This window comes from Camelina sativa, chromosome 20 (assembly GCF_000633955.1).
Source record: "Camelina sativa cultivar DH55 chromosome 20, Cs, whole genome shotgun sequence".
NCBI classification, from domain to species: Eukaryota; Viridiplantae; Streptophyta; class Magnoliopsida; order Brassicales; family Brassicaceae; genus Camelina; species Camelina sativa.
The window spans coordinates 12,768,282-12,778,846 of record NC_025704.1 but is presented as its reverse complement, the minus strand read 5'-3'; the positions used below and the strand labels follow the sequence as shown (position 1 = coordinate 12,778,846).

The following is a 10,565-nucleotide window of genomic DNA, read 5'->3' as shown; positions in this document are numbered from 1 at the left end:
AGAGACACAGATCTCTGCCCAGACCATTTTTGATCCTCAGAGACACGACACGTGTCATTAGTTTATTGGTTACATTTTGTTTTTTTTTTTAATCTTTTCTTCTTTTCCTTTTCTTCTCTCTCTCTCTTTCTTTCGATACAATCGAAAGATGAAACACGACGAATAGGTGACAAGGCGATGACATCAAAACCATCGAACCTTTGATCGTTTTCCAGAAACAATGATCTCGCCTCGTCGTCTTCTTCTTCCTGAGATGTTATCGAGATCGTTGCTGAATAAACTCGAGAAAGAGATCTTGTCTCGTCTTCTTCTTCTTCGATTCGATCCAAGTCTTCGACCTATGAAGAAGGCTGTGGAATACAAGAGAGCCGACACAGCTGCCAAATTAGAAAAGGTATTCGCAATATGTTTCAATTTTAGGGTTTGGGATTCTCGATAGGGTTGTTTGATATTTCATAAATATTCTTGTTTCGTTTGAATTCGATCTTCTCTGAGCAATAATTGTTTGTGGAATTAGCGTTGTTTTACAGTGAGGTCTTTTGATTCATTGGATTTGCTTTCTGATATTTATTGGATTTATTGGATTTCCAGAGCATTGTTTGATGGATTTTGAAATCTTTGGCTTAAGGTTGAATCAACACTCGCGATGCAAAATCTTCAGCCCAAGATTAAAGCGATTCAACAACGTTACGCAGGCAATCAGGTGAAGTTCTTTCTTTGGCTAGAATCTGAGTTACTACTTGTTGATGATTGAGTCTGACTCTGACTGTTTGTTCTGTTTTTTTGGATATATAGGAGAGAATACAACTAGAGACATCACGCTTGTATAAACAAGTTGGTGTTAATCCATTGGCAGGTACTTCTCTAGAAGTTATGAGTTTTGTATTCTAGTTTTTGCTTACTAAATTTTGCNAGATCTTGTCTCGTCTTCTTCTTCTTCGATTCGATCCAAGTCTTCGACCTATGAAGAAGGCTGTGGAATACAAGAGAGCCGACACAGCTGCCAAATTAGAAAAGGTATTCGCAATATGTTTCAATTTTAGGGTTTGGGATTCTCGATAGGGTTGTTTGATATTTCATAAATATTCTTGTTTCGTTTGAATTCGATCTTCTCTGAGCAATAATTGTTTGTGGAATTAGCGTTGTTTTACAGTGAGGTCTTTTGATTCATTGGATTTGCTTTCTGATATTTATTGGATTTATTGGATTTCCAGAGCATTGTTTGATGGATTTTGAAATCTTTGGCTTAAGGTTGAATCAACACTCGCGATGCAAAATCTTCAGCCCAAGATTAAAGCGATTCAACAACGTTACGCAGGCAATCAGGTGAAGTTCTTTCTTTGGCTAGAATCTGAGTTACTACTTGTTGATGATTGAGTCTGACTCTGACTGTTTGTTCTGTTTTTTTGGATATATAGGAGAGAATACAACTAGAGACATCACGCTTGTATAAACAAGTTGGTGTTAATCCATTGGCAGGTACTTCTCTAGAAGTTATGAGTTTTGTATTCTAGTTTTTGCTTACTAAATTTTGCTGATATTGTGCACATTCTTGTTGTTTTGATGTTAGGTTCCTTACCAACTTTAGCAACCATACCAGTTTGGATTGGTTTATACGAAGCTCTCTACAACGTGGCTAATGAGGTACATGTCTCTTTTTGAACAATTAGAGAGACCAAATAAGTTAGTTGGTAAAGATTGTTATTTATTCTCAATGTGTGCTTGAATTTTGTTTTTCTTGTTGGAGATGATGATGATTAACGATGTCTTTCTTCTTATATGCATATTTGAAACAGAGCATACACATTGTGCCATGGAAAGCACGTAATACATAGAGATATACACATCTTTGCTTTCATCGCTACTTCTCACAAAAGGTAACGTTAAAAAGCTTTTTTAATTCTCAATGTTTGGTAGTTCTCACTGCTTGGTAGTTAAGCACTTATTGTGAATTAGTTCTCAATGCTTGGTAGTTAAACACTTATTGTGAATTAGTTCTCAATGCTTGGTAATTAAGAACTTACTAAATGCTTGGTAGTTAAGCACTTACTAAATGCTTGGTAGGTGTAACACTTAAACACAAAAAACATTTGTACACCTAACCTTAAAGCTTTACAATAAACCCAACTACCAAACTCTTCCTTCTCCTTCATCTCTTAAATGGTCTCGGAGATTTGCTATTTATGTCGCTTCTATGGTTCTCTATCCCCCAAGCCAATTCTTCTTCTCTCCATCTTTCATAGACTTTAGAGTATGAATTCTTTTCTATAAACTTTACTGACCTCTTGACTAGCCAAGTAGGGGTGAATAATCCAGAATCTCTTCCATATTTTTCTCCTCCTATCCAAACAAGCTCATCACCTATCCAAATAAGCTCTTCACCTTTGCAAATAAGCTCATCACCTATCCCTCAGTTTAGTAAACAATTTAGTGATGTCAAAGAGGTAGATGAAAACACAAGGGAAGCTAGAATCCGATGGACTGTCCAGGAAGATATTGTCTTGATCAGTGGTTGGTTAGAAACTAGCAAAGATCCAGTCGTGGGCAATGGGCAAAAGGGTGGTTCCTTTTGGGAGCGAATTGTATTCGACTACGGAGAGAGTGAAGCAGTAGTGGGTAAACCAAAGAGAGGGGTCAGTCAATGTAAGCAGAGGTGGAAAAAAATAAATGAGAATGTCAACAAGTTTGTAGGATGCTACAACCAAGCTCCGAGTCGGAGAACCAGTGGCCAGTCAGAAGATGATGTTCTCCAAATGGCAAACGAGTTGTACGTCAATGATCAGAAAGTGAAGTTCTCTCTAGAGCATGCTTCGAGGCTTCTTCGCCATGAGCAGAAGTGGTGTTCTTTGAATGCTTTGAGAGGACCTGAAAACTCCAAAAGAACAAAGCTTGATGTGAGTGGCACATATTCCTCCAGTTTGAATTCGATCTTCTCTGAGCAATAATTGTTTGTGGAATTAGCGTTGTTTTACAGTGAGGTCTTTAGATTCATTGGATTTGCTTTCTGATATTTGTTAGATTTATTGGATTTGAGAGCATTGCTTGATGGATTTTGAAATCTTTGGCTTAAGGTTGAATCAACACTTGCGATGCAAAATCTTCAACCCAAGATTAAAGCGATTCAACAATGTTATGCAGGCAATCAGGTGAAGTTCTTTCTTTGGCTAGAATCTGAGTTACTACTTGTTGATGATTGAGTCTGACTCTGACTGTTTGTTCTGTTTTTTTGGATATATAGGAGAGAATACAACTAGAGACATCACGCTTGTATAAACAAGCTGGTGTTAATCCATTGGCAGGTACTTCTCTAGAAGTTATGAGTTTTGTATTCCAGTTTTTGCTTACTAAATTTTGTTGATATTGTGCACATTCTTGTTGTTTTGATGTTAGGTTCCTTACCAACTTTAGCAACCATACCAGTTTGGATTGGTTTATACGAAGCTCTCTACAACGTGGCTAATGAGGTACATGTCTCTTTTTGAATAATTAGAGAGACCAAATAAGTTAGATGGTAAAGATTGTTATTTATTCTCAATGTGTGCTTGAATTTTGTTTTTCTTGTTGGAGATGATGATGATTAACAATGTCTTTCTTCTTATATGCATATTTGAAACAGAGCATACACATTGTGCCAGGAAAAGCACGTAATACACAGAGATATACGCATCTTTGCTTTCATCGCTGCTTTTCACAAAAGGTAACGTTAAAAAGCTTTTTTAATTCTCAATGCTTGGTAGTTCTCCCTGCTTGGTAGTTAAGCACTTATTGTGAATTAGTTCTCAATGCTTGGTAGTTAAACACTTATTGTGTATTAGTTCTCAATGCTTGGTAATTAAGAACTTACTAAATGCTTGGTAGTTAAGCACTTACTAAATGCTTGGTAGGTGTAACACTTAAACACAAAAAACATTTGTAAACCTAACCTTAAAGCTTTACAATAAACCCAACTACCAAACTCTTCCTTCTCCTTCATCTCTTAAATGGTCTCGGAGATTTGCTATTTATGTCGCTTCTATGGTTCTCTATCCCCCAAGCCAATTCTTCTTCTCTCCATCTTTCATAGACTTTAGAGTATGAATTCTTTTTCTATAAACTTTACAGACCTCTTGACTAGCCAAGTTGGGGTGAATAATCCAGAATCTCTTCCATCTTTTTCTCCTCCTATCCAAACAAGCTCATCACCTATCCCTCAGTTTAGTACACAATTTAGTGATGTCAAAGAGGTAGATGAAAACACAAGGGAAGCTAGAATCTGATGGACTGTCCAGGAAGATATTGTCTTGATCAGTTGTTGGTTAAACACTAGCAAATATCCAGTCGTGGGCAATGGGCAAAAGGGTGGTTCCTTTTGGGAGCGAATTGCATTCTACTATGGAGAGAATGAAACAGTAGTGGGTAAACCAAAGAGAGGGGTCAGTCAATGTAAGCAGAGGTGGAAAAAAAGAAATGAGACTGTCAACAAGTTTGTAAGATGCTACAACCAAGCTTCGAGTCGGAGAACCAGTGGCCAGTCAGAAGATGATGTTCTCCAAATGGCAAACGAGTTGTACATCAATGATCAGAAAGTGAAGTTCTCTTTAGAGCATGCTTGGAGGCTTCTTCGCCATGAGCAAAAGTGGTGTTCTTCAATGCTTTGAGAGGACCTGAAAACTCCAAAAGAACAAAGCTTGATGTGATTGGCACATATTCCTCCAGTTCGAATACAACAACTCGTCTTGAGGAAGAAGCTAATGAACGCCCTCCAGGTGTTAAGGCATCCAAAAGGAAAGCAAAGAACAAAGGTCGTGATACAGAAACTGAGGGGAGGGCAATTCTCTAGGGAAGTTAGAGAAGGCGTGGGAGATCAGGGAGAAAGAAATAGCTGCGAGAGAAAGAATTTCCAAGCAACGACTTCTAGAGAGTCTAGTGAGCAAAACTGATCTGTCCGAGGCTGAAATCAATCTGAGAAAGAAGCTAACTGATGAGATGTTAGGATAGTTGGTTGTGTTAAGCACTTATTTTTGGTTGTGTTTTATTTACAGGTTGTGTTTTAATTTTTGGTTGTGTTTAATTTTTGGTTGTGTTTTATTTACAGGTTGTGTTTTAATTTTTGGTTGTGTTTAATTTGCAGGTTGTGTTTTATTTTTGGTTCTGGTCTTGTCTAATCTCATGTCGGCACAAGAGAACAACACTGTATCTGGTTCTGGTCTGTTCTAATCTCACGTCGGCACAAGAGAACGAAACTGTATCTGGTTTCTGGTCACGTCGGCTCTTCACGTGAAGTTCTAATCTCACGTCGGCACAAGAGAACAAAACTGTCTCTGGTCTCTCGTACATGTCACAGTCTGCAAGTTTTCTTTCTCGTGAGAAAGTTTGTGTTTTCTGTCCCGTGAAAACGTTTCTTCAATAAACTTGTATATATAGCAAGTATGTATCGACTACTCTTGTATCATAAACTTGTTCAATAATCCCAACTCTCTCTTAAAAAATCTCTCAAACTTGTTCAACAATCTCTTTTTCAAATTCTTTCTCAAACAGCTACAATCTTTTTTTTATCATCAATTAAATTTTTCTAAAAACATGTCATCCCCAGATTTAGATGATGAGTTTGATGAATTTTTTGATGAGCATTTTGGCAATTTATTCCAAGATTGCCTAGATGATTATGGCAATGATCAACAACCAACTACTTTAAGGCGGCCAAGAGCTTATATTGATAGAGGACATGAGGAAGGGCATATTCAATTATGGAATGATTATTTCAGCGAAAATGCTACTTACTCTGTTGGTAGTTTCCGTCGTCTTTTTCGAATGAACAAGTCATTGTTCATACGTATTGTTGAGGCACTATCCAATGAATTGTCCAACAGCTTGGAAAGGACAGTATTCTCGTGGATCTGGAAAACCTACAATCATTTTAGAGGTTGTGGCATCGCAAGATCTCTGGATTTGGCATACATTTTTTGGTCCTCCAGGTACTTTAAATGATATCAATGTTCTTGACCGTTCACCAGTTTTCGATGACATCTTAGAAGGTCGAGCTCCGAGAGTAGATTAATGTAATATATGTTTTAAAGTTTTTTAATGTAATATATTTTTTTTATAATAAATGTATTCTATTACTAGTTTTATTTTCCTAAAATTGCATAAATTATATAACCAACACTTATAACATTATAAATTATACCTTAAAAACTTTTTTAATAAAAAAAAATTAGACACCCAAGGATGACTAATGGGAGGACAAAAGTTAAAAGCAAGGATGTAAAGAAAGTTGTATTATTTTTAGTATTATTAAAAGATAGAGACACTCAAATGAGTATGTGCAATTAGGCCTGGGAATAATATCCGGTATCCGCGGATATCTGATATCCGATCCGATCCGAAAAATCGGATATCCGGTTAAAACGGAGCGGATTCAGATAGTGATTTTTAGTATTCGTCGGATTCGGATACGGATCCAGATAGTGAACCATTTTGCAGTCGGATATCCGATATCCGTTTTATTAAACACATATGTTACTGGGCCTAACTTAATTTATGTATTGATCCAGATTTTAAAATTTAATTCTACTAATGGGCCTGTAATTAAAAGCCTTATTCGATTTGGTGGGGATCGAAATAGGGTTTTGACCTTTGTGGGATAATACTCACTCCCATTGCCGTCTCTTTTTTTCCTCTGAAACATTGTTTCTTCAACCACACAAATCCGCTTAATACGTCGACATCTTCAGCTTTCTTTCGCCGCATTTCAATGATAGTCCTTTGTCTATGATTTAAAATGGTTGATATTGCTTCAGATGTGATGGTTCTAGCGGTTCCTTTCCTCTTGTTCACATTGATACCGAGCTTTAGGGGAGGAGAAACAAGATCTAGAATTATTTGGTGGCCAAGGTTTTTTTGGAAGAACAAAGAAATTCTGGATCCGGATATCCGCGGATATCCAGTTATTTTTACGGATATTCGAAGCTCGGATATCCGGATGGATGGATCCGGATTCGGATAACAGAACTGTATATCCGGCGGATACGGATCCGGATCCGGATATCATCAAATACCCCGGATATCCGCTCCGTCACAGGGCTATGTGCAATGGGATTGCTCTAATAATGATAAAAATTCATAAATAAATATATAACATATGTTTTAATTTAGTATTTTGGGTATCGTAAATAAAAATATGAGTAATCTAAAATAATCTGAAAAGTGTATATGAGAAGCTAAAGGAGAAAGGGAGTTTACATTTTATTATGGAGAAGAGGTGTATCATACAAGTGAAACAATAAGTCCATATTTATAGAGTAAATATATAGACAATTACTACTGTAACAATTAAGACAATGGGCTCCAATATAACTTGTATACGCAAGTGTTTTGTTGACTTTTGTAACACTCCCCCTTGGAGTTCATTGTCGTTTGTGTCTTTGCGATGGATCTTGTTGCCTCGTTAAAAACCTTTCTAGGAAACTTGTTGAGAAAAACCATAGTAAGGTAAAAGATTACAATCATACTTGTTCCCCTCGAATGACTTAGTGTAACACTTCAGAGGTTCCGTTAATGACGCATCCCAATGTTATGGATATGTTTTCTGAATATTGAAGTAGGTAATGACTTTTTGAAAAGATCTGCTGCATTGTCAGAAGACCTAACATATCTTATTTCAAGTACCTTATTCTTCTCAAGCTCTTGGGTATATAAGAAGTACTTTGGAGGGATGTGTTTAGTTCTATCGCTTTTGATATATCTTTCTTTAGTCTGAGCAACACATGCAGCATTATCTTCATATAAGATAGTTGCTCTATATTTACGTTGATCCCACTACTTGACATAATGTGTTGATTTATTGACCTAAGCCATACACACTCTTTACTTGCCTCATGGAGTGCGATGATTTCAGCATGATTTGAGGAAGTAGCTACTAAACTCTGTTTTTGAGAACGCCAAGATATGGCGGTGCCCCCAACAATAAAAACATATCCAGTTTGTGATCGAGCTTTGTGTGGATCTGATAAATATCCTGCATCTGCAAAACCCACCATTTGACCCTTTGAGTCTTTAGGATAAAATAATCCTAAATCAATAGTCCCTTGAAGATAACGAAAGACATGTTTTATCCCATTCCAATGTCTTTGTGTAGGAGATGAGCTGAACCTTGCCAAAAGGTTAACTGCAAATGATATATCAGGTCGAGTGCAATTTGCAAGGTACATTAGTGCTCCAATTGCACTTAGATACGGTACTTCAGGACCAAGTATCTCCTCATTTCTTTCATGTGGTCGGAAGGGATCCTTTTCAATATTAAGTGATCTAACGACCATTGGTGTACTGAGAGGATTTGCTTTATCCATATGAAAGCGTTTTAAAACTCTTTTAGTGTATGTGGATTGGTGTACAAATATTCCCTTATGAGAATGTTCAATTTGTAAACCAAGACAAAACTTTGTTTGTCCGAGATCTTTCATCTCAAACTCTCCTTTTAAATAGTTTGTTGCTTTCTGTATTTCCTCTTGAGTTCCAATGATATTTAGATCATCAACATAGACCGCGATAATTACAAATCCGGATATTGTTCTTTTGATAAAAACACAAGGGCATAGAGGATTATTCACATATCCTTCTTTAGTTAAGTGCTCACTAAGACGATTATACCACATACGCCCATATTGCTTTAAACCATATAATGATCTTTGTAATTTTATTGCACATAATTCTTTTGGTTTAGAAGTTAACATTTTAGGCATATTAAATCCATCAGGAATTTTCATATAGATATCACTATCTAATGATCCATATAAATATGCCGTTACAACATCCATGAGACGCACCTCTAGATTTTTATCAGCTGCTAGACTCATTAAAAATCTAAACGTGATAGCATCCATTACTGGAGAATATGTTTCCTCGTAATCAATCCCAGGTCTTTGAGAAAAACGTTGGGCCACAAGACGAGCTTTGTACCTTGTTATCTCATTTTCTTCATTACATTTTCGGACAAAAACCCATTTATAACCAACAGGTTTTACATCCTTAGGTGTGGCCACAATTGATCCGAATACATTTATTTTATTAAGAGAATCAAGTTCGACTTGTATTGCATCTTTCCATTTTATCCAGTCATGTCTCTTTTGACATTCATATACTGACTTTGGTTCTGGATCTTCGATTTCTTCATTTATTTCCTTTGAAACAAGATAGGAAAAAACATCATCCATTTTCTTTCGATTCCATATCTTTCCACTATAAATATAGTTGATAGAAATCTCATGATTTTCTTCAGATTCATGCTGCTCTATATTGGTGGAAGAATCATGATTCGTTTTTTCCATAATATTTTCTGTCATTTTGGGAGCGTCATGTTTTTCAACTTCCTTTCTTTTTCTAGGATTTTTATCCTTCGCACCAATTGGTCTACCACGCTTTAAGCGTATTTTAGACTCATGTGTTTCATCAATTTTCCCATGTTCTTGTGCGATTTCAATTCTAGCAGGAGCATTTGCTGCTGGTATATGTGATTTAGTTACCGTCTTGATATCTACAAATGCATCAGGTAGTTGATTGGCTATACTCTGTAAATGCATAATTCGTTGAACTTCTAGTTCTGACTGCTTTGTGGGAGGATCAAGGTGTAACAGCGATGGTACACACCATTTTATATCCTTTTCCATCTTTTTATTTTCTCCCCCTAGAACCGGAAATTCTTTTTCATCAAAATGATAATCTGCAAAACGAGCAGTAAATACGTCACCAGTTTGAGGTTCTAGGTATCGTATAATTGACTGTAACATCCGTGTTCCGGAAATAGAGTTTGGGTTATGTTGAGTAAACCAAAAGAGTGGATTTTAATTAATTTTGGTTTAATTAAATCCTGGTTTAATCAAATTAAATCAAAAACCCTTATTTCTCCTTCTAATTGTCGACACCTCCTCTCTCCTTTTGGTGCTTTTGTCGTCATTTTCATCAGAGAGAGGGAGAGAAAGAGACATAACTCTTGGTTATTAAGTATAAAGGAGAAAGAGAAGGAGATCAAGCGTTTTCCTTAGTGTTAAGAGAGAAACAGAACTGTCAGGGTTTGGGAGAAGGAAGATCCGACGGGTCAAATCGTTTTGAAAGGTATTGATTTTCGGTAGGGTTGTAGCTAAGAGATTTTCGTACACTCGCCTTTTTACAGAAGTGAATTTGGATTAATATTCTAGGAGATATTGGCATTTTCGTGGGGTGTTTCTTCTCATTCGCGGATTGAGACCAGCGGGTGTTACGGGGACGATTGCAGTTTCATCTATAATCTGATCGTGCTGAAATTTTGTGGGAAGATTCTGGACGTATATACCTTGCTTTTCACCGGAGGGATTAGAAAGTTAACAGTTCGTTTTGTTTTTGTGGTTTCACTTGTGAGGTTGTTCTTTTCTGTTTTTTTCTAGCAGTTTGTTTACAATATTTGTTTGTTGTTGTGATTGGTTGTAGGAACAAGTTTGGTTGTTCTTGGATATTGGAAAGCCTCTCATTTGGTTGTATTTAGTTTTGTGAATCACTTGTTAAGGTAAGTGCAGGACCATTGCTTATCTAAGCTGGAGATTTTTTCTAATCTG

At 36.6% G+C, this 10,565-nt stretch overlaps 1 protein-coding gene and 1 long non-coding RNA gene across 2 annotated transcripts; both read left to right on the top strand.

Annotated features, from left to right (window-relative positions):
- LOC109131179 (glutathione S-transferase T3-like) lies at positions 2,184–2,945 on the top strand. Its single transcript, XM_019241862.1, has 2 exons — positions 2,184–2,197; positions 2,294–2,945. Exons 1-2 carry the CDS (start codon positions 2,184–2,186, stop codon positions 2,943–2,945), a joined length of 666 nt encoding a protein of 221 aa, XP_019097407.1.
- Positions 3,080–3,451, top strand: LOC109131344. Its single transcript, XR_002036971.1, has 3 exons — positions 3,080–3,146; positions 3,239–3,299; positions 3,391–3,451. It is a non-coding gene; the product is annotated as an uncharacterized LOC109131344 (long non-coding RNA).